This window comes from Tiliqua scincoides, chromosome 3 (genome assembly GCF_035046505.1).
Source record: "Tiliqua scincoides isolate rTilSci1 chromosome 3, rTilSci1.hap2, whole genome shotgun sequence".
NCBI lineage: Eukaryota > Metazoa > Chordata > Lepidosauria > Squamata > Scincidae > Tiliqua > Tiliqua scincoides.
Window position 1 is genome coordinate 174,068,186 of NC_089823.1, and position 24,239 is coordinate 174,092,424.

General features: G+C 42.6%; 1 protein-coding gene across 3 annotated transcripts in view; it reads right to left on the minus strand.

Moving 5' to 3' along the window:
• Positions 1-24,007, minus strand: part of ADAM9 (ADAM metallopeptidase domain 9) — a 39,510-nt gene extending 15,503 nt beyond the window's left edge. The window contains exons 1-14 of one of the 3 annotated variants that reach the window (XM_066619101.1): positions 23,842-24,007; positions 17,900-18,034; positions 13,282-13,379; positions 12,499-12,575; positions 11,718-11,796; positions 10,063-10,139; positions 7,555-7,771; positions 6,422-6,487; positions 6,251-6,322; positions 5,152-5,324; positions 4,399-4,483; positions 2,309-2,430; positions 1,120-1,291; positions 471-560 (exon numbers count right to left, since the gene is read on the minus strand). In XM_066619101.1, coding sequence (XP_066475198.1) covers positions 471-560; positions 1,120-1,291; positions 2,309-2,430; positions 4,399-4,483; positions 5,152-5,324; positions 6,251-6,322; positions 6,422-6,487; positions 7,555-7,771; positions 10,063-10,139; positions 11,718-11,796; positions 12,499-12,575; positions 13,282-13,379; positions 17,900-17,969 — 1,398 coding nt within the window. In that variant the 5' untranslated portion in view covers positions 17,970-18,034; positions 23,842-24,007. Of the gene's footprint in view, positions 1-470; positions 561-1,119; positions 1,292-2,308; positions 2,431-4,398; positions 4,484-5,151; positions 5,325-6,250; positions 6,323-6,421; positions 6,488-7,554; positions 7,772-10,062; positions 10,140-11,717; positions 11,797-12,498; positions 12,576-13,281; positions 13,380-17,899; positions 18,039-18,170; positions 18,212-23,841 lie in introns of those variants that run through there. The other 2 variants (XM_066619100.1, XM_066619102.1) reach the window with 2 other exon arrangements.
• Positions 24,008-24,239: the final 232 nt, after the last annotated feature.

Sequence of the window (24,239 nt, forward strand, 5' to 3'; positions counted from 1 at the left end):
TTCTCCTACTTCTCCACATAACCTACTTAACTCACATAACCTACTTAACCCACATAACCTACTTAACCTACTTCTCCACATAACCACATACAACCACATAACCCACATAACCTACTTCTCCACATAACCTACACATGGGTTATTTTGAGCATGAACAGATCCAAACAATCCAAACAGTTTTATGCAGTCAGCATGGAAGTTTATCTTTCAGGAGGATGCAAGACAATGTTTCAAAGAGAAATCCTTTTTGCTCTTATCTGCTCACAACTTTATCTTCCTTTCTTTACATTCCCAAGAATGTAGTTGTCAGCCATACTGACACTGTTATAAATAAACCTTTGGAGTAATTATGCTCAAGTAAATAAGCAATACGTATACATGAATGATGAAGAATTCAATTTAATGCTAAATTAAAGCCTTACACACTTAAATGATACAAATAAGTGAACACAACAAACAATCTTGCCTACCTTACAATCTTGACAGCACATGCCCTGAGCACATTCTGATCCAGCTTTTAGTTTGCAAGTGGCAGCATCACAACAAGGGTTGGTACACTCCTAGGAAGAAAATGATTTCAGAGCTAAATTGTCAAAAAAAGACTTCCATTAGCAAGATGCCACTAAGACCAACACTTTGCTAACTGGGTTATGATTAAGATATTTGAAATTGTTATCTCCACAAGATCTTATTTTTAGGTACAAATAAGAAATTTTTAAAGCACACTTTTCTAGCTAGGAATAGGAGAAGTTACATGAGGAAGTCGCCAAAGATGATGAACTATACACCAAAGCCTTCCCTTCCTCATGTAATTTCTGGGATTTTTACTCTGATTGCACACTCTCCTTGCATATACTTACTGTCTACACATGCCCAATTAGTGAGAGAGGAAATGAAATACAGTACACAGTCGAGAGCAGTGGAAACCTCCACGCTTATGGGAGCGACAGGGAGCCCGGGCATCGGCTCCAATTTTCTCCACTCCTTGCTTCTCCTCATCCTAGAATTATAATGGGTTGAAAATGCTACTACAATATTGCTGCAGCAGGTGAAGCTAGGGGAGAAAGGAGAAATGAATGCACTGTATGCTAAATTTACATAACTTTAAAGAACACTTACTTTGGGTGTGCCACAATCACATTCTTCATTCTTATCTAGAATGTTATTGCCACAGACAGGTTCTGTGTAAACGTCACTTGGTTCAGGTGCATTTCTAAGACAGGCTCCACCACCTCTCAAGATGAGGTGTTCAAAGTCACTGGAACTGCAGGTACTGAAGTTCTTGGACCCACTAGAAAGCACAAGATTGCCTTTGATTCCTATATGGAATTCTACAAAGCTGCATGTTCCCTATCCTGTGGCTACAAGCCTTACAAGATCATGGTCTTGAAAAATATCAATTACTTCCCAGTTCAACAAACTAGAGATGCAGTAGCACTGGATGAAAGTCAAACAGGGTCTTCGAGCTTAATTGTCAGGGTCAGTTTTCAAAGTAAAGTACTTAATAATTACAGTGCAGTTTGGATTGACTATTGTGCAATTTGTATGTTTGTACATACATACATACATACATACCTTGCTTTATCCCCCCCACCAGGTATTCGAAGCAGTTTCCAGATACAATTAAAAATATAGACATTATAAATTTTTTAAAAATATAAATATTAAAACACCAGAAAATCCTAAAATCTAGAAAACAACCTAAGAATCTCACTGAAAGCCAAATGTGATAAAAAGCAGAAAAACCACTAGTAGGCAATTAAAAATGTACCATAAAACTAATAAGCATAAAAACCCTGAGAATCTCCATTAAAAACTCAAAACCCTAGAGTAAAATGAAATATTTTTAGGCCTCACTGGAAGCCTCTAAGGAGGGAGCGGTTTGTAAACTAAGAGGGAGGGAATTCCATAAACTAAGAGGGAGGGAATTCCATAGAGTTAGTGCCACTATGGAGAAGGTCCCATTCCTTTATATCACCCCTACCACCTCCATGGGCGGCGGCACCTGTAAAAGTGCCCTCTCTGATGGCCAGAGAGGACAAGCCAGATTGTATGGAAGAAGGCAGTATCTCAAATACCCTGGCTGCAAGCCATATAGAGCCACACAAAGTAAATATACATGGGCATTCCTGATCAGCCCCAGTTTCAGAGTTGGGTCCCACTGCTATAGCACACGTTGCACCAGTACACTAGTGTTGAACTGCAATAACTGATCCTAGGCAGTCTGATAGATCAGAGCACCAACAAAAGATTGCAATGCTAGACCCCAACCCATACCCTAAAATAGGAAATTATTAAGAGCTCTTACTTCTCTGTGCTGTGCATAATGTAGGATCCTGAACAACGCCCATCATCATGATTCATACCCAGGTTATGTCCCAGCTCATGTGCAACAATAGAAGCATGACTTATCACACTGTTGCGATTAATCTAGCAAAGAAAGCAGCATTCTTAATACAATGCAAAAATGATAAAACCTTTGGAGAAACCGCACCACCTGGTTTATTTGCACAGCAGAGTTTTTCATGGTTGGATCTTGTCGATCCAACTGTCCTACTGTCAAAACATAGTCTGCAAACCCCTTAGGGCACAATCCTAAGCAGGTCTTCTCAGAAGTAAGTCCTATTGTGTTCAATGGGACTTACTCCCAGGAAAGCGAGGCTAGGATTGCAGCCTAAGTGACCTATCATTTTGGTTTATGTTCAACCTAATATTGGCCTAACCCTATAAGCAGTACAGTAGGCTGCCTAGCGCACTGGAATTCTAAAGGCTCCATGCTACAGGGGAAAATCCCCTTAGCAAAACCCAGTCCCCACCCCAGAACTTTTGGATATCAGAGCCAATTTACACCCACTCTTTTTCTGCTTGCTGCCCACTTTCCATCAATCCCTTGAAGTAAAGAGGGCCCCTTCCTTCATTCCATTTGCTTGAATGGAGTCAGGAAAAGAGGCTGCAACTGGATGAACCCTTCTTTCCCAGTGAGAGGGCAGCAATCCTGGACAGCATCCTGGACAACTGTATCCTGGTCAACTACATTCTGGTTTTAGATATTTGCATCTGTTCTTTTTGTGTCCCAAACATTTGTGTCCCAATATATGTATGTTTATATTAGATGGACTTTTTTATTTTTAAAAACCAAAAGGTGGGTTAGGGCTAGGGCAGGGATAAGAGGCTTAGAATAGGGTTTATCACACTGTGGGTTGTGACACACTTGGTGGGTCGCATCTTGTTGTCCAGTGGATCCTGGGTTGCTCCCTCCCACCCAACCTTGCATTCGGTTGGCTCCAAATTGGAGCCCTTCAGACTCAACTGGAGGCTGTACCAGGCATCCACAGGCCTCAGAAGGCTTCTGCAAGCCTCCAGAAGCAACCAGAAAGTCACTTCTGGTTTATTTCCATGTATGTGAAAGTGATTTCTAGTTGCTTCCAGAGGCCTGCGGGTGCCTTCTGAGACCTGCGGAGGCCCAGTGCTGGGGAAGGAGATAGGTCGCAGCACTCTCGCAGTAGAACAGGTAGGTCATTGTGAGGGGAAGTTGGAAAACCACCGGCTTAGGATATATAACATAAGGTTTGTTGCCCAATTACAGTGGGATGCAAATGACTGGGACACAAAAAACAAGGAGGTGTAAATGTCCAGAGACACTAATGACTGGGACGCACTTGACGAGAACACAACTGCCCAGGATGCAAACACCCAAGTACAGTTGTTCCCAAATTTTTTTAGAGGCTCTAGTTACTGCTGCCTGATTTATAAATACCAAAGGGTATGGCTATAATGGTGATTGGGCAGCAATGCTCTCCCCCCCTCCCCCCAAGCAGCAACTTGTTTAAACCTTGATGCACATAGCATAATCTTGCCCTGTCTGTTCCGCAACTAAACAAAAATTGGATCATGACCCAATGGTAGTCCTAGACCAGGGGTGCTCAATAGGTGGATCGCGATCTACCGGTAGATCGCGAGGCAAAATGAGTAGATCGCGGAGTGCCGACCCCCCCCTTCAGGTGCCTCTGGGAGGAAACGCTGGGAGTAAGGCCCACTGTACTCAATGGGGCTTACTCCCAGGTAAGTGTGGCTAGGATTGCAGCCTCACAGCCTTAATCCTAGGCATGTCTACTCAGGAGTAAGTCCTGTTATACTCAGTGGGGCTCAAGGTACACCAACATACATTGTACACATAAATGTTATATGTTATGATGGCGCGAACATTGTAAAAAAAACTCTGGTAGATCTCCAGGCCTTGCTGGGTTTCAAAGTAGCTCTCGAGCCAAAAAAGTGTGAGCACCCCTGTCCTAGACCATCTTTTCGGAACCGCTGTCCTACTACCTTCTTTCCCTTGTGTTATGTTCACAAGAGAAAGAATGTATTATGTTCAAAAGGGAAAGAATGTCTTGTACTTACAGTGCTGATAGATCCTCCAGTACCTGGATTACAGACTGTCCCAACAAATGCCATTCCAACTGTTCCACCAAATGCAGGTCTCCCTCTGTAATGCAACAGCAGAATGAATGTAATGTGTGTTGAATCCTGGACTATTTTAAGTTCTAAATGTGCTATGGAGTGCAATCTATGCCACGTAATTGCATTCTAGCAGATTGAGCAGGATGTACAGGAATTTCAGCTTTCAAATAAAAAAGCTGAGCCCTCATGGTTGCAGAAATGAGCCTGAAAACATGTTTTCTATCATTTAATAACTTTTTGCTAAACAAAACAAAAACAGCCCAGAACATTCAGAGTGTTTGAGTTGGGCTATGGTGTGGCAGCAATGGAGAGAATGAGAAGATATTAGATGTTTTTCCTTAGCATAACCATCACCCAATCTTCTCAAAACTATCTCTTTCTTTATTGGATCACAGTATTAACTAAAAAAATTCTTAAATGTCACTCACTCCCAAAATACCAAAAACCCTCCAAGAAAATCCATCTCTAAACTTCTTGAACATTAAATTCCCAATTCTGAAGAGGAAAATAACCCACAAAACCATGTGTCACTGTGCAAAGTGTGTGAAACACACAAATTAAGGGCATTTCAGCAAATTTTCCTCGTTTTTAAAATTCCAGCTACATAATTTGGGATTTTTTTTTCCCCAAATCAGGATTCTAGAGTCCCCGTCTATAATCACAAAACAGTTTATATATGGGAGCAATTCTCACATGATGAGGTGGCTGACATCATTTCTTGATCGCTTCATAAGATTCTTTTCTCTCCAAACCACAAATCTTCCCAGTACATCTCCAGCTGAACCTGTCTTCACATCTATGAGGTTTCCATTCATCCATATCTCCAGCCCAACTAAGACAACTTGTATGTTTAAGGGACTGAACATCTGTAAATATGCAATGGCAGCAGCAACAGGTGAGTTTGTGGCAGCTGAGCTCAGCCAGTGCAGACATCGAAGGGCGTGGGGAGGGCGGGGAGGAAGGCGTTTTGGGCAGGCATTCCCAGAGACAGGCATTCCCAGGAGCAGGTGGGCCAGCACGCGGGCAGGGAGCAGGAGACTGGGCCAGGACCTGGCAGTTATACTGGATCCTAGCCCCATTCCCAGGCAAAGCGGTGCAGCCCTGGGCTGCTCCACTCTGTTCGGATCTGCACCACCTCATCATGTGGCACAGATCTGAGCAGACCCATTGGGGCTGCTGCTACTTTACCCGCGGTAAGGGGAAAAGTTTCCCAATGCCCTGGGCTGAGCCACAGTCAGCCCCAACCTTGCACTGGATACAGTGCAGGCCTCCTGGCCTACCTGTTCCAGAACAAGTTAGGAGTGTGCTGCCCATCTGATTTCCTTCTTCATATTTGTTTCGCCTCTGGCACATAACAGGGGGCCAACATGCAAGGGGGTCAAGATAGGTTCACCTGTCCTGTCAGTGGAGATGCACTTATTATGTTGAATTTTTATGAATGCATAGGATTCCCCATTGTATATCTTTGACTGTGATGAACAACTATGCTTTTTTAGCTTGGTGCTGTCAGAAAGCATATCATATTTGTTTGCGCAATTTATTCTAAGAAGCAAGGTTAAATGTACTGTACCCTGATCTGGCCCAGTGGCCAGAGATGCTTTTGCACAGCTCTGAGTGCTACGAGTTGTGGCCTTTCTAAAAGCAGGCTGATCTTGACTCAGTTACATACACCTTTTACTTCCAGACCAGACTACTGTAATGTGCTGTATACGGGGTAATCCTTTTATTTTTTACTTCTTCTGCTAAATAATATGATAAAGCAAAGACCAATGGAAGCTCTCTGATGACTTACCCCATCAACATAATTTGCCAGTTCAACCATTTCCTTTTGTACAGCTGTAACATCAGACTTTTTCAGCAAATACTGAAACAATCCAAAATATAATATATAAGATAAGACGTTCAAAGATTAGCAGCTGAAATACTGCAGCAAAATACTGTATACTAGGCTGAGAGAAATTACCCTGTCATAATCAACAACCACGTACAGTTCAACATATCTTTCTTCTGGTAGCACTGCTCTTTTTCTCTGTAAATCAGAAAACAGAATATGTTTGTACAATATATTATTAGTTTCATCTTGAATCATTGACAGTTGATAACCTCAACTTTGGATTTCTTTTCATTCATTTTTTTTAAAGTACCACCAGTCATCGAAGGAAGAAGCTAATTTACCAACAGCTCAATCCGAACTGCACTGTGATGCAAAGCACCAGAACAGCCTCCACTGTATCTAGCTTGGGGAAAGAGGCTGTTGGACATTTCCCTGAAGGACACACTTGTCCCCTTGCCTCAGGTAAAGGCTCAGCACTCACTATGGGGCTACTTGGGCCTGTGCCAGCAAAATCACTGGTGCAAGACTGTGCAGCCCTCGTGCTGGGATTTCAGTCCTGGGAGGGGGTGGATAGGATATGGTGGTAGCCACTGCTGCTGTTTTTGCCCCCACTCTGGGCACAATCTGTCTCTTCCAGCCCCCATTCCGCTGCTCCATGCAGAACTTACCTGCACTGGTGTGTGCTGGGCCTCTGCTGGCGACAGCAGGCCAGCACAGGTCTTCCTGCCAGTGCCAAGATTGTCTGCGCTGCTAAAATGTGCTTGATAGCTGGGGCTTTAATAGGGTAGGGGAAATATATCCCCTTACTCCAAGGGGACCTCCAGTCACCTCTTGAGCTGCATTGGATGGGGCATAGGCCATGCATCCCAGCTGCACCAATGCAGCTGAAGATTGGGCTGCCCCTTTGTTGATACAGCTCATATAGAATTAAGCCTTCTGTTCCATTCAAACAACTTGACAACTGAAATCAGAGACAAATGGATCAAGCTGTGAGTTTATAACATAAGTTATCTTAGCTGCCTAAAGGTGATCTCAGGGTAGCTCAAAATGATCAACTCATTATTATTTAACTATTGGTCTCCTTTCTCTTAGTATTATTTATAGAAATCAAGTAACATTAGGAGGACCTTCTGTTACTTGATTTGGAAATATTTTATGAGTTATGTTTAAAATCCAAATAATCATCAGTAAAATCTATAATAAATAGATTAGGCAAGATATATCATTTTGAAAGGAAAAAATAAAGCTATAAATGCATTTACCCTTAGAATTGTGTCCTTGATGAATGGGCTATGTGATAAATTTGTGTATCTGAGGACAGGTTCCATGTTCTGCTCATGGTAAAGGTGATCATTTGGCACACCGCATATAAAGGGCTTTTGGTGAGAACTGCCTAACGCATAGAAAAAGTGTTCAAACTGATCTGATCCATTGACTGGTTCCATGCCATACTGTTTATCATCAATATTGAGAATTCCTCTATAACAACAAAAAGAAGAGTCATTCAATCAAGTTCTTCTCCTGCTGCACACAAAAAGAATACCCTGTGTTATAACAACTAAACAATGCATAGCAATAGCAAAACACACCCTCCTGGCTTCCTCGAGCAATGAGAAGTTCCTCAGGCAGTGCTCACCACATTCTGCCTTCCTTTTCTTTTCAAATATACAGATTGAACATTGGATGGAAGTAGAAGACAGGTTACATCAGTTCTCCAGAAAGCAGCCCTGCGCCCCAAGATGCTTCCGCTATTATTTTATTTATGAAATTTATATTCCACTTTTCCTATGCCAGCTTACAAAGCTTTATAATAGAAGCCAAAGTAACACAACTGGTAAAAAAGAAAAACATCAAACAAGGCATTAAAAACATTAATTTTAACATTACACAGTGAAAAGTAAACCAAAGCACAGCAAAAATCTAACAAATATTATTGGACCAACGGGAAACAAATTAGTCCAGGGAAGCAGTCAAGTCACAGGAGAGGCACAGAGGGCAAATACCCACTCAGCAACCAAATGCCAGACAAGATATGTTTTAAGCCCTCGACAAAAAGCCATGAAAGAGGGAGTAGTTCTCACTTCCCCTAGAAGGAAATTCCATAGTTGTGGTGCCACTACAGAGAAGGCTTGCCACCGAGCTGCCACCCCCTCACTTGGGACAGAGGTGGCACTTGTAGAAGAGCACGCTCAGATGACCAAAGAGGGCAGGTTGGAATGTATGGAAGGAAGTGTAGCCTCCTCTGATAGTCTCGTCTCAGGTCATGGAGAGCCTTAAGGTTAGAACTAGCATCTTGAATTGGGACCAGAAGTGAATGGGCAGCCAATGTAGCTCGTGAAGCAGTGTTCAAGCCAAGTCCAGCGGAAGCTGGCTATGTTCAATCTCAGCTTCTCAGTTCTAATATTTTGCTATCTGCATCCCTCAGATCAACTCTCTCTCTCCCTGCCCCCCAGAAACTGCTACAAAACTGCTTACATTGACAACATAAGATAAGGGGCGGAGAGGGACTAGAATCCAATCCTGTCCAACTTTTCAGCTTTGCTACAACCACAATGCAACCCTAAGGCAAGGGAACAAATGTTCCCTTACCTTGAGAAGGCCTCCATTACTGCCTCCCCAACCATAGCATGCAGTGCATGCCCCACTGGCATGGCTGCATCAGTGCTGGGAAGTTGGAAAGGACTGGGCTGAAATTCACCTACAAAACCCTTCCAAAGGACAGGCCCATCCATGAGGCTGACTGAGGCAGTTGCCTCATGCAGCAGGCTGATGGAGGGGGCCACCACTTCTGTCCGTACACTTATCTCCACTGCTGATGCAACTCCTCCTCCCACTTCCTGGATTGGAAAAGGAAGAGGGGAGCTGAGTGGGATACAGCACTGGCATATCACCAGGTAAGGAGGGGGACAGAATTTGGCATGCTGCCTCAGGATCCAAAAGATCTCGGACCGGCTGCTTTCCCATCAGTTTATACAACGTTTAACCAGACTCTTATGTAGTCTACCCTTAACCATGCATCCAGGGGCCATCCATGCCTGATTCAGAAACATCTGCTCTTCGAGCCAGTAACCTTTTAGAGAAGAGTTGTTCCAACTGGCAGTCACCCAATCCTCTAACATTATGTTAAAACTTGGAATTTAATTTTAACATCAGCTCCTCAGTAAGCTACTCAGAAGCTATACTTTAAAAACACGTAGTAGCTTCTGAGCATAAATTAAAACCTGATGCAGACCTGATATGAGAGTCTATATACTTACACATGAAAGAAAAGTTACTCTACTCAAATCCATAAGTATAATGGTCACTTATAACTAGGGTTGCTTGAAAATTGTTGGGTTTTTTTTGCAGATTTCATGATTTGAAAAAAGAAAATGAAAAAGACAGAAAGCGACATTACATAGTTTTATTTCAAGATCTCATTTTTATTCATTTTAAACACCTTAAAAATGTACTAAGTAGGTGATATAATGTCAGCAGATGCAGCCACTATATTTCTAACTGGGAAAGCAATTTATTTTAATTTCTGGAAAATATCTTTAATTCAGATACCTTAAACACAAAATGTAGTGTTTTGTGTTTTTACGGAAAAAACACCTCTACTTATAACAAGCCAGAATAAAATGCTACTTGGAACTGCCTTGTTTGACCAAACCAGGATCCTACTTCCCTCAGCCCATTTCCTAATGGCTCAGTGGTATATTACTTAGCCTGATCAATTAAAGATTTATTTACCTCAAAATAAAAACAGAATGAAAAGATAAGGGCAGTACCTAAGACCGTCACAGGTACTGAGTGCAAGCAGAGAGTCTGCAACTCCTTCAACCACTCCATGGTAATAACAGTCAGCCTGAAACCAAATAATGAATAGTGAAACTAAATGTTTTCTCATGCAAATGACAGATTCAGAATGTAACTGGGGAACATCAAATGTTGCTTGATCAACAGGGCCCTTATTTTTATGATCTAATTATAAATCCTTTGCTGGGTTTTTCCACAGAGGTACATAGCTGCAACCACTATGTACAACATTATATGCTGTTTGTGCTCCAGCATTAATGAGGTCTCCTACCTTGGAGGAGAAACACTATACAGGGCTGGTAGCAGATACTTACTTTTGTGGAATAGCCAGCCCTAGAAGAACACGCAAGGCAGGTGTAAAGGGGGTGGGGAAACTCTCCAGTGTGTGGTTCACAACACTGACTCTTGTCAGATAACATAACTGTTATAACATGGGGTACACTTGGAAGGATACATTATAAGGACAGGTCTATAATCCCTACTTCCTTCTGGAATTGTTCCAGCCTCACTCATAATTCATTTGTAATCAGGCTAGTAACACTGAAGTGCATCTGGCCAACACTACCCCAATCTGCGATCTCTATTTCACTGGTAAACAGAAAGAGAAGGACATCAGCCAAACAGGACATAGAAAACAAATTAAAATATAATTTTACTATTCTACACTGGCTTGGCATAATTTGCTGAACTGGTCCTACAATGTAATTATTGGGCTAATGACAGCACACTTACATCTTGGCATGATGGACAGCTTTCATCCCTGGTTGGGATGTTTGGCTCTCCACCGAAATGGGAAGCTTTTCATTTTCAAAAGAATGGGTTATTTCAAAATGAGGAGAGATTTTTTCCCTAAAGGATTCTTAGCCAATCTTATACAAGGGTTGTCATGTGCTAATTTAGGAATCGCCAATAGGACGTTAGCTTTGCGTCTAGCCTTTCAAAATCATGTGGTAATTACATGGGTAGAGAAGGAATAATTACTGGTCAAAACAGCACTTTTTGTTAACTATTACTCCTTAATTTCCTGCATTTGGGAAGAAGAGTGGATTTCAGGAAACAGGGTTGTAAGACAACTCCTTGCAACACTGTGACTTCCTTGAACAAGAATACGTCAGGATGTTACAACACAGTGGTTTCCAAACTTTTTAGCACCAGAACCCACTTTTTAAAATGACACTCTATTGGGACCCACCCAGCTTTACGAGACTTTAAAAAAAAAAGAGAGATATCTAGAAAGAAATAATATTTTATTTATTTATAAGTAATAATAAACAGAAAAAGACCCTCAAACATTTATCTCGCTATATTTATACTTGTTTGCATACATAAGGAGCTGAGTCCTTTGAAGGGCAGTTAGCAATAGCAGCTATCTTGCAAACTGCAGGAGCTGAGCTCTTTGCAGAGTAATAAGCACCTACAGTTATCTCATTTTTGAAAAGCCTCGGGGCTTGAGGCAATTAGTTATCTGATCTTTCCATCAACTTTTGGTGATCCACCAAATATCAGGTCGCAATCCATAGTTGGAAACCACTGTTGTAACATAACCAAGAACAATTTTCAATCAATAAACAGCATATCAAAAATGAAACCAAAGGTAGTCTCTCCAAGCAAGAGAAATCTTTCATACCTTGGCTTCAAAGGGAGAGGTCATCAATTTTCCATCTCTGCTATATGTATTTATTATGAAATTTGCACCAATAAGGTTTCTGAAAGTAAAAATAATATATTTCAATGTCTGAACTGAAAACTAAATAAGCACTTCACCAAATGGATTATTCAGCAATTTCTTATGATAGCAATTTTCCATCAAATATTTCAAGCAGCAGCAGTGTCATATCCTGTTATGCCATCTGAAATGAAACAACATGCACAAAACATCAGGTGCACAGCACTTTAGATCCAGGCCATAATTTACAAGCAAATCATTATTTTTCTTATGATACTAATGGGCATCTGTGACAGTAGTTTTAATATATGCCGAAACAAAACTGCATAGGAAATACACAAATTAAAGGGTCACTTCAAAGGTTGATTAACAGTGCAATCCTAAACACACTCAACTGGGAATAAGTCCCACTGAATACATTGGGGCCTACTTCTGAGTAAATCTATGTAGGACTGCACTGTCAAAATATTAAGTGATGCCATATAATGAATCAATCCACAAGCAGAATTCTGTACCACTCTCTTTCTTAAAAATATAAAAATCTCCATAGCTGCTACCCCATGTGTTTCATGTAGGACAGGATATTTTTACATTCCCCCCCCCCCCATTTTAAAACACACTTTTTCTTAATTTGTGTCTCCACTCAATTCAGACTTTGTACCAATAAGACTTTACCATGAAAAGCCCTTTGGCCTAAAATTCAAAAAAATTTAAAAAGCTCTTAGAATATTATATAACATACTCGTTTTTCTTTAATTTCAGAATGTGTGTTCCACTTCCAGTTTGAATCAAATAAGATAGTTGGTTAGCTAAATGTTCCTGGAAAAACAAACCATAAATATCTTGAAACACTCAGTTTTCAAATTCTTCATAAATCAAAACTATCATAAATAAATCATAAATAAAACTATCCCATTAGAATAGTACTTTATTTTTTGTCATAAACAAAACTGTTCTACCCATTACATAGTACTCAGACAAGTTATCCTGAAAACTAGGGTTGCCAACACTTATTTAGAGATTTATTTTCCAACCTGATGTTGGAAATTCCTGGAGGCCCCATTTAAAGTTTCTAGTATTGCTTTCAGTAGTTACCAGGAGAAATTGATGCTGATTCTTGGAGCCTTCAGACCAATCCTGGAGGTTTAGCAGCCCCACTGAATACTGATCCTTTCCCAACCATGCTCCACTTCACAGGACTACTGAACATGGCCAATGCACTGCACTTGGCAAATGGTCTGTTTCCTTATTAAAACACACTGCAGTGCTGTGCTGCAGTGTTGTGCTGCAGAACTGACTCAGGATGGCTGGCAAATGCAACATCAGCAAAATGCCACAAATTGTGATATTATGATAACGCAGTAGTTCTTTTACCCAGTCTTATACTTTGCCACATGTAGCAGGTGAATAATATTAGGGCTTTAGTCAAACATAGTTATCCTATTTATTTATAGACATTGCTGAATATAGTAAGACACTATTGGAAAAGCATCAAAGGGGGGGGAAACACATGTGGGAAACCAACCTCATGAAAATGTGTCCAGCGCCTTTCTCTCTCCATCAGTCTTTGAGGAATTATAATCTCAAATGTGGAATGTTTAGAGATCTGAAGAGCAGACCAGCCTGAATACAAAGTTATTTTGTTCAATTTGCATAGCGATTCTCCATAAAAAAAGTATTTTCTAAACTTCTAAGGAAAACTGAAATGCTGTCCCCTGCTAATTGGGTAAGAGGCACTTTTTCTAGTGGGTCCTCCTTTTTTTAGCACTAGGGGGAGAGTAACTGGCCCACCTCACCCCAGCAGTGTCTGTTCTAGTGGCTGTCTGCTGGTATTCATTTGCATCTTTTTAGATTGTGAGCCCTTTTGGGACAGGGAGCCATTTAGTTATTTGATTTTTCTCTGTAAACCGCTTTGTGAACTTTTAGTTGAAAAGCGGTATATAAATACTGTTGTTAATAATAATAATAATAATAATAATAATAATAATAATAATAATAATAATAATAATAATAATAAATGTTCATTTAAGGCAGTTGTTCTCACACATTTAGCACCAGGAACAACTTTAGAATGAGAATCTGTCAGGACCTACTGGAAGTGATGTCATGACCAGAAGTGACATCATCAAGCAGGAAGAGTTTTAACAATCCTAGGCTGCAATCCTACTCACACTTACCCAGGAGTAAGTCCCATTTACTTTGTTGGCAACCTTCAGTCTCGAAAGACTATGGTATTTACTATCATTGTTAAAAGAATATATAGTAGGCTTTTAAAAGTAAAGGTCTGTAACATTTCCCCAAATGCAGTCACATACCATGGTAGCATCAAGTCTAATATATTAAAAATAAAATTATGAAATTAATGGGGACCCACCCGAAATTGGCTCACCACCCACCTTGTGGGTTCCAACCCATAGTTTGAGAAACACTGGTTTAAGGGATTATATGGGGGGAGGGAGTTAGCTGACACCCTCAGAATCTCAGGGAAGCCAGAAAACTTTTACATGCTTACAAAATAAATAGGAGTTTTCTTTAAACTAGGGGTATCTGAGTAAACAGATTTGGCAAAAAAGGTTATTTGCCCCACCAGACAATGATTTGCAATTGACTGAAGCCCTCCCCCACAAGTTGCTTTTACTTTTTTGTAACTATAATAGGAAGAGAGAGAATTAGAGAGTGGCAGGGTAGGAGGTGTGATCTGGATGTTGAGCTGCAGGTACTACTGGAGGTGTTGTCCAGTGCTACCTGAAGGACTCCCAGATCCCCACCATCTGGAAGCAAGACCAGCAATGCCACATGACAAGCAGCAGTAGGAGATTCAGCTCAGTGAGCTGAACGCCAGCGTGCTCTTTTCATGTGCTGCTATAAATATGATAACGAATGGTTATAAGAATGCCACATTAATACTCATTACAGAATGGAATCAGGATAAAATGCCATTTTGAAACATATTCAAAATCTTACTGTCACACACATCTATTTTTTAACAGTTACAATTTCTAAGATGCATGAGTCCATCGGGCTTTCCTTGATCACACTGTTAAGTTGTTGTATAGCCCTGTGACATCAATATGACCAACCAGCATGTTTGCACATTTGCTCACTTCATTTCATTTTTCTCTTGTAACTCCTCTTAACTCCTCTTAACTCCACTTGTAACTCCACTTAAAGATTTATATTTCCAAGGGCGCAATCCTAACCCCTTATGTCAGTGCTTTCCAGTACTGACATAAAGGCAATGCAGCTCTGAGGTAAGGAAGCAAACATTCCCTTACTTTGGGGAGGCCTCTGTGAGTGACATGCAACTGCAGGATGCAGCACATGTCCCATTGGCACCGCTATGCCAGTGCTGGAAAGCACTGACGTAAGGGGTTAGGATTGCACCCCAAGAGACTTTCATAGACTTTCGACTTGAATCCGTTAATTTTACCCTTCCATTTTTTTCTGCATGATTCCATACAATCTCAAAAGGCTAAAAAGCTTTCATCTACGGAGGAAAAAGAAGATACATTTCACAGAACTGAATATATATTCATAGGGATGGCTACAGGATTTTGTGAGCCCCAAGCATGAGACCTCCAGTTATTCAGAGTCCACACATAAGGGAAAGAAAAAGTAATGCATTGCCTGGGCCCAGATTCCAAAGGAACTCAACTTGGGCTGCAAGCTTGAGAGCCCAATCCTGAGCTGCTTGGGCGCACGGATGCAGTGGCACCAAAAATGTAAACGAAAGAGGTAGCACGCCCAAGGTAGCTACAGGCAGCACCTTGGGAGAAGGGGACTTTCGTTCCCTTCCCATGGGTAAAGGGAGTAGCCCTGCAGTGGGGCTACTCAATTTACCACCGACCCATAATAATAATAATAATAATAATAATAATAATAATAATAATAATAATAATAATAATAATAAAATAAAATAAAATTAAATAAATAAATAAATAAATAAATAAATACTGGTATTTATATACCGCCTTTCTGGTCATTGGATTACTCCTCTGACTTTATTCAAGGTGGTTCACAAAGGCAAGCTATCTCTAAATCCCCAAGGGTTTTTTTTACAATAAGGTTCTGTCTTTCAAGGTTCTATTTTTCAAGATCTGCACAACATTTCAGATGGATCTTTCACGGTCTGGTATCAAAAGGTCGGCGATGAGGTAAAAGCCTCCATGTCAGGCACCAAGCCTGATATAGAGGTTCAGGATCTGGTGGAGTAAAGCTCCACTGGTCCCACCTCCCTCCCTCCCTGCTCCCTCCCCCGGTACGCCTCCCCCTGCCCTCTCCCCACCTCCCGCCTCCCCATCTTGCCTCCTCCCCACCCTTTCCCCGCCCTCTGCCCGCCTCCCATGGAGGCCAGGTGCCCACCCAACTGTAGCCCAATGCCAGCCCAGTGCCAGCCAGCACTGGGCTAGCAGGGGCGCTCGCCAAGCTTTAGGGCTTGCAAATGTGCCTTACGGCATGTTTGTGAGTTGTGAAGGTGCACGCTGGCAGTAAGCCAGGGCACAAAGTTCAGGATTGGGCTCTGAGTATGATTATACACTTATTTCTCTCTCAATATGGACATCCAGTTTTTGTAGGTGTGCAGGAGCAACCATTGTTAGAAGAGAACAAACAACATTCCATCATTCTGAAATGTGTGCTACTAGCCCTGGCCCAGGGAGAGGAGGCTACAGGGTTTGTAATTTAAGATACAAGAGAAGAGCATTGTCACATATTTGCAATGTTTTTTGAAGAACTACAAGTTGCAAAGTTTCTTGTTTGCTGCTGCCGTTTCCTGTGGCCACAGGCTACTAGGGCGTGGCAGCACAAGGGAAGGGCAAGATTTTGTAATAATACAGATGCTAAGGTTGCAGGGAGTCCATGTTTCTGATAAATAATTCACAAGCCCCAAGTCAGATGTGAGTCAATGAGCTAGATCTCTAATGTCAGTGCAGAACTGGATCTGATATGAATACTGGGCCCCAGAGATAGGAAGCAGGGTCTAGAGCAGTGTTTACAGTGATCCTCTTGCCAAAGGAAGGAGGAAAAGAAGCCTGGAAGGAATCAATTGAGATCAGGATTGCAGCAGACCCTACCACTTACTTCCTCCAGCACCACTGCCATGATCTTGGCACCAGCACTGAAATGCTGGCCTCGGCCGTAGACACCATCTGCTTCTCATATGCTCTTCAAGGAGAATGAGCAAGAAGAGGATAGGGCAGCTGTTTGGTGAAGCAGTTAGGCAGGCATCGGGCCCAGAGAGGTGGCAGTCTGGTGCAAGATGTGGGGTCTCCTGCTAGTTCACCACCTCCCCAACCCATTGTTTGAAGCAGCTGCTTCAGTTCTCATGGGTAAACCAGCCCTGATTCAAATGAGCAAGATAGCTATTAAATTCAGTCTTTAGATTTTCCAGAATGCAGGCTATTCCTCTAACACAAACCTCTTTTGCATCTCCCACCAATCCTTTTGCTTACTTTCTAATGAAGAATTCTGTAGAATTCAAGCACTCCTTTTTTTTTTTTTACAAAGTTACTTTTGATTGGTCGTAAATGCAGTATCAACTGATCTTCAATTGTTGATTTTTCCATTTTTATGCACCCTTTTATGATACAGTTGCACATGGTCACAATGGCAGTGGAACCAAGTACTACTTATAGTACTAATGCCACTGGTTGAAAAGTAAGGGATAAGAACCATTACAATACTATGACTTTGTTTCATCTTTGTCATGTCGAAAACAATACAGTAACAGGATTGAATAACGTGTTTCTTTAGAACCTACAGATACACGTTACAAAAATTAACACAGACCTTTATGTTCAACATTCTATTTTATCTGAGAAACAGAGATAAAATATTAAGAATTCTCCCCTTACATTTCTTTTAATGAGAATTTAAATTTTGGTAACAGGATCATGAGACCCTAAATGCTTGTTCCACAACTCCATTGGAGAGTGTACATATTTATATCTAAACTTGTAACACCCCAAAACTAAACACATGCATTTGAAAGCTATTTCACTTACTGAACCATATTAAAAGCACCTAAGATCACAACCTAAGCTGACTTTGACAAGTACTTTGGCTTAATTGAGTTGCTGGTCAGGCTATTGGTGTAACTGATCTTTGCATGCTGGACAGACAGAAAAAAACAAAGTGAAACTCACCCACTGTTAGCATTTGTTTTCCATTGCTGGTTAGTCCCAAAACGACTACAACAAGGCAACATTTCAACATGGTCTTTTCCTCCAACTTCACTGGCAAAGATGCTCCACTTTGGAATGTCACAGCAACTTCAACTACTGACTAGAAAGCAACAAAACTGAATGTTAGGAAGGTAGACAACAGACATAGTAACAAAGGAATTTGTGCAACACTCCCAAGAAAAGAGGAAGTTCTCTTTGTGCCAACCCTGCAAAAACTGGTTAGACAACTTACCACATGCAAGCCTTCTGACTGGAGACAACCAGCCTATTGACCTCACTGTAAAGATGACAGGACATATTTAGATTTCTCTGAAGTGCTTTTACAAAGCCTCAGGGGGTTTTCACAGTTAAAATAAAAAACAACCAACTTTTAGTCTGGAATGCCTCCACTTGTAAATGGTGTAGACCCAGGACAGAGAGCAGGAAAAAGCCATGTTTAAACTGAATGTACATTCTTGTGAATGGATGATTTACAGACCTTGTGCATTGGCATGGGGAGGAGGAAGGACGTTATTGAAAGCACAAACCAAAATTCCAGACCCAACAGCTTTAGTTTTAATATGTGATAAGTAAACAAAGACTTGCAGCAACACATTGCTCAAGTCACCATAAAAGGTAAACTATATGAGGTATACCTAGTTCAGCAGGAATTTTGTTTGCTAATGGATTTGTTCCCTCCCTTCCGTTGACCTTTGTTAAAGATTTTGCTTCTTTTCTTAAAAACAACTTTAGATATTATTTACCTGCAATGTACAGAGAAAATGGCCATGGATAAGCAGAGGTTACTATTCATATCATTAGTATGCTTTTTTAGTTAGAAAATACAAACCACTAACTGACCACTAAGGGCCCAATCCTATCCAGTTTTCCAGTACCAGTGCAGCCACAATGCATCCCCAAGGTAAGGGAACAAATGTTCCCATACCTTAAGGCAGCCTCTGTGGCTGCTTCCCTACCACAGGATAGTGTGCAAGTCCCATTGGCACAGCTGCACCAGCAGTGGAAAATTGGATAGGATTGGGCCCTAAGCCATCTAACGTGGCACTGGCTCACTGAGGTTTCAGAAAGGGTTTGCTGGTGCTTGAACTCGGGGCCTTCGGCATGCAAAACATATGCTACAGCCATTCCCTATTGTTAAAATGCTATTCTGTTGAAATAAATTATTTCTAAGTGTTACTTTCCATTTTGGGTCTTCAGTGGCAGATCAACTAAAATTCTAAATTCATAACAACACTACCTGAAGTCAACTGAACAAAATGACAATATCTAGTTTCAAGTTGTTTTCCTAAGAAACCTGAGCTTTCCTGGAAGTTAAGCCAGGTTTCTTAGGGCACAACCCTATCCAAATTTCCAGCACCGGTGCAGCTGCAATGCAGCCCGAGGTAAGGGAACAAATGTTTCAATATGTTGAGAAGGCCTCTGTGACTGCCTCTCCACCAGAGGATACACACCACAGGACACACCACATTTGCACAGCTGCACCAGCACTGGAAAACTGGATAGGAATGGCCCCAAATCATTAGACTGCCACTGACAAACAAGCTGCATGAACAAAGGTGTCCACCATTACTAATTTCCATCTGCAATGTACAACCAGAGAGGAGTGTTGCATACATTCTGCTGCATACTTTCTTTTCATACCACAATAGCTAGACCCTACATCCTGGCAGGTTCCTTTGCAAACTGAGAGTAGGCCCTATAATGTGCCCCAGAAACTTCCCATTGTTTGTGTGATATTTAAGAAACTTTAAACTTTAATAAACAGCCTATTTAATAAACTTGCTTTAACTGCCTGGTCTCAGTTTACTCAGGAGAAAGTTGGCTTCCCAGTTTTCTCAGGACACCCATCTTCACTACTGTCCAGCTTTTAGGGGAATCCCCCAGAGCAGTGGCATCACTAGGGTTTGTGTCATTTGGTGTGGGAGACCAGCACGTCACCCCATGATGGAACTTCTCCCATGCAATGACCCGGGTGGTGGGTGTGGTAATGTACCATTGCCCCAACCCACTGGTTTTATAGCAATACCTTTTGAAAGAATACAGATATTTCAACATAGTTTTTTTTTTTTTGCATTCTGCTGTAAATTTTACATCAAATGGTATATAATATGATATTCCTTTGTATTGGCAACCTTCAGTCTCGAAAGACTATGGTATCGCGCTCTGAAAGGTGGTTCTGGCACAGCGTCTAGTGTGGCTGAAAAGGCCAATCCGGGAGTGACAATCCCTTCCACACCGGGAGCAAGTGCAGACTGTCCCTGGTCTGTCTCCCTGGCTATGGGCCTTCCTTCTTTGCCTCTTAGCCTCAGACTGTTGGCAAAGTGTCTCTTCAAACTGGGAAAGGCCATGCTGCACAGCCTGCCTCCAAGCGGGCCGCTCAGAGGCCAGGGTTTCCCATTTGTTGAGGTCCATCCCTAAGGCCTTCAGATCCCTCTTGCAGATGTCCTTGTATCGCAGCTGTGGTCTACCTGTAGGGCGCTTTCCTTGCACGAGTTCTCCATAGAGGAGATCCTTTGGGATCCGGCCATCATCCATTCTCACGACATGACCAAGCCAACGCAGGCGTCTCTGTTTCAGCAGTGAATACATGCTAGGGATTCCAGCACGTTCCAGGACTGTGTTGTTTGGAACTTTGTCCTGCCAGGTGATGCCGAGGATGCGTTGGAGGCAGCGCATGTGGAAAGCGCTCAGTTTCCTCTCCTGTTGTGAGCGAAGAGTCCATGACTCGCTGCAGTACAGAAGTGTACTCAGGACGCAAGCTCTGTAGACCTGGATCTTGGTATGTTCCGTCAGCTTCTTGTTGGACCAGACTCTCTTTGTGAGTCTGGAAAACGTGGTAGCTGCTTTACCGATGCGCTTGTTTAGCTCGGTATCGAGAGAATGTGTGTCGGAGATCGTTGAGCCAAGGTACACAAAGTCATGGACAACCTCCAGTTCATGCGCAGAGATTGTAATGCAGGGAGGTGAGTCCACATCCTGAACCATGACCTGTGTTTTCTTCAGGCTGATTGTCAGTCCAAAATCTTGGCAGGCCTTGCTAAAACGATCCATGAGCTGCTGGAGATCTTTGGCAGAGTGGGTAGTGACAGCTGCATCGTCGGCAAAGAGGAAGTCACGCAGACATTTCAGCTGGACTTTGGATTTTGCTCTCAGTCTGGAGAGGTTGAAGAGCTTTCCGTCTGATCTGGTCCGGAGATAGATGCCTTCTGTTGCAGTTCCAAAGGCCTGCTTCAGCAGGACAGCGAAGAAAATCCCAAACAAGGTTGGTGCAAGAACACAGCCCTGCTTCACTCCGCTTCGGATGTCAAAAGGGTCTGATGTGGAGCCATCGAAGACAACAGTGCCCTTCATGTCCTTGTGGAAAGATCTGATGATGCTGAGGAGCCTGGGTGGACATCCAATCTTGGGGAGAATCTTGAAGAGGCCGTCTCTGCTGACCAGGTCAAAAGCCTTTGTGAGATCTATGAAGGCTATAAAGAGTGGCTGTCGTTGTTCCCTGCATTTCTCCTGCAGTTGTCTAAGGGAGAATACCATATCAGTGGTGGACCTGTTGGCTCGGAATCCACACTGCGATTCTGGATAGACGCTCTCTGCAAGTACCTGGAGCCTCTTTAGTACAACTCGGGCAAACAGCTTTCCTACAACGCTAAGGAGAGAGATGCCGCGGTAGTTGTTGCAGTCACCCCTGTCACCTTTGTTCTTGTACAGCGTGATGATGTTTGCATCCCTCATGTCTTGAGGTACTCCACCTTCTCTCCAGCAGAGACAGAGGATTTCATGCAGCTCAGTGACGATGATCTCTTTGCAGCATTTTAGGACTTCAGCAGGGATGCTGTCTTTTCCAGGTGCCTTGCCAAAGGCAAGGGAGTCCAGGGCCACGTGAAGTTCTTCTAGGGTTGGTTCACTGTCAAGCTCTTCCAGCACAGGCAGGTACTCAATGTTGTTCAGTGCTTCTTCGGTGACTACATTTTCTCTGGAATATAGCTCAGAGTAGTGCTGCACCCAGCGTTCCATCTGCTGCGCCCGATCCTGGATGACCTCGCCTGTGGCAGACTTCAGAGGGGCAATTTTCTTCTGTGTTGGACCTAGGGCCTGCTTGATACCATCATACATCCCCTTGATGTTGCCCGTGTCAGCTGCTATCTGTATTTCGGAACAGAGCTGGAGCCAGTAGTCGTTAGCACATCTCCTGGCAGTCTGTTGGACTTTGCTGCGAGCAGTTCGGAGGACCTGCAGGTTGCGCTCACTGGGACAGGCCTTGTATGCTGCTTGAGCTCTCCTCTTTTCCTCAATGACTGGTGTCAACTCCTCAGAGTGGGCTTCAAACCAGTCTGCCGCCTTGTTGGTCTTCTTGCCGAATATGGACAAGGCGGTGTTGTAAACGGTATTCTTGAAATGTTCCCATCTGTTGGATGCGTTTGCGTCGACCAGGCCTGGAAGAGATTCCTCAAGCGCGTGTGCAAATTCCTCCACTTTTCTCTGATCCCGGGTCTTGCTGGTATCAATGCGAGGTCTTCCTTCCTTTTTCGTGTGATACAGTCGCTTTGTTTGCAGTTTCACTCTGCTGCACACCAGGGAGTGGTCAGTGTCGCAGGCAGCACCATGATAACTGCGTGTGATCTTGATGCTGGGAAGGCTGGAGCGTCTGGTGAGGATCAGGTCGAGCTGCTGCCAGTGCTTTGATCTTGGATGTCTCCAAGAGACTCTATGTTGGGGCTTTGTGTTGAAGAATGTGTTGCTGACACAGAGACCGTGATGACAGCAAAACTCTAGCAGGCGTTGGCCATTTTCGTTCATCCTCCCAGTGCCAAACTGACCTAAGCAAGTGGGCCATGAACTGTTATCAGCACCAACTCTAGCATTGAAATCGCCGAGGATGAACAATGGCTCTTTTACAGGGATTTTCTTGACAGTGGTGGCCAGGTCATCATAGAATTTGTCTTTGGCTTCTGTTGGAGACGACAGAGTCGGTGCATAAGCACTGATGAGAGTGATAGGTCCTGCTGATGACTGGAGCTGCAGGGACAAAATTCTTTCACTTCCCACAGTAGGTGGGATGATGGATTTCAGCAGGGTATTTCTGACCGCAAAGCCAACGCCATGTTCCCTGGTTTCGTTTGGTGGTTTTCCCTGCCAGAAAAATGAGAAATTTCTCTCCTTGACAGATCCGGAATCTGGCAGCCTAGTCTCTTGAAGGGCGACGATGTCCATCTGCAGTCTGCTCAGCTCCATGTCGATGACAGCTGTTTTGCGTGCGTCGTCTATTTCTTGCAGGTCATCAGAGAAGCCAGGTGTCATTGTCCTAACGTTCCAGGTGCCCAGCTTTAGGGCAGTAGTTTTCTGTTTTCTGTTGCATGGTGCAGAGTTGTCGATCCGCTTGTCGGTTTTCACCCTAAACCCCACGCACCCCATGAGGTTAACGGACCGTGGCGAGGCAACACCTTACTGGCTGGGGACTGATATTCCTACAAATGATATTCCTACAAATTGCAATTTTAGCAATTTTGGTTACTAGCAGTGTTCCCTCCCTAGCTATCCCCTAACAAACACCTTATTGGCTCCATGCTGTGACATAACATCTCATTGGCTCTTTGAACAGTCAGTCATTGGTCTGTTCTGAATTAAGGAAATGTACTTTTTTGTTGCATAAGACAGTTGTGTTTTTGTTTTCTAGTTTTTCAGCCATAACTTTTGATGGAATGGAGATATTTCACTCAGGTTTTTTCATTGCATTCTGCTGTAAAGTACACATCAAATGGTGTATAACATAATAGTATTATTCCTACAAACCGCAATTTTAGCGATTTTGGTCATTAGGGCACATCATCCCCCCTTGTGCATGTCACCCAGTGTGGCCCGCTCCTCCCTAGCAATGCCACTGCCCCAGAGATCTGTGGACTCACCAGCATAACTGTGAGAAAGGTTCACCCAAGGCAGTCTCCATCAGATTGGTTTTACTTGATTTTGAGTTGGTGCAGCAATCCACTGTTCCAGTTTAAATCCAGTTTCAGAATGAGATGGGCTCGTTTTTAGGTACTGAGCCCTGAGACCATCCATCTACTAGCACCACAGGAATTCCACAGCAAGTGTAAAAGCAGACAGATTGCATCTATTCTGCAAAAAAGGTCCAAAAATATTTTAAAAATAGGCAAAAAAACAGGGAGGGGTGTTTACAGGGATTTTCATAACCTGTTGCTGAAACACTATAATTGCATGATTGAAAAAGAGTTTTGATCCTATAACGTATTTACAAAATCAACCCCTTGAAAATTAATATTTCTGAGACCAAAAAAAGAAATTT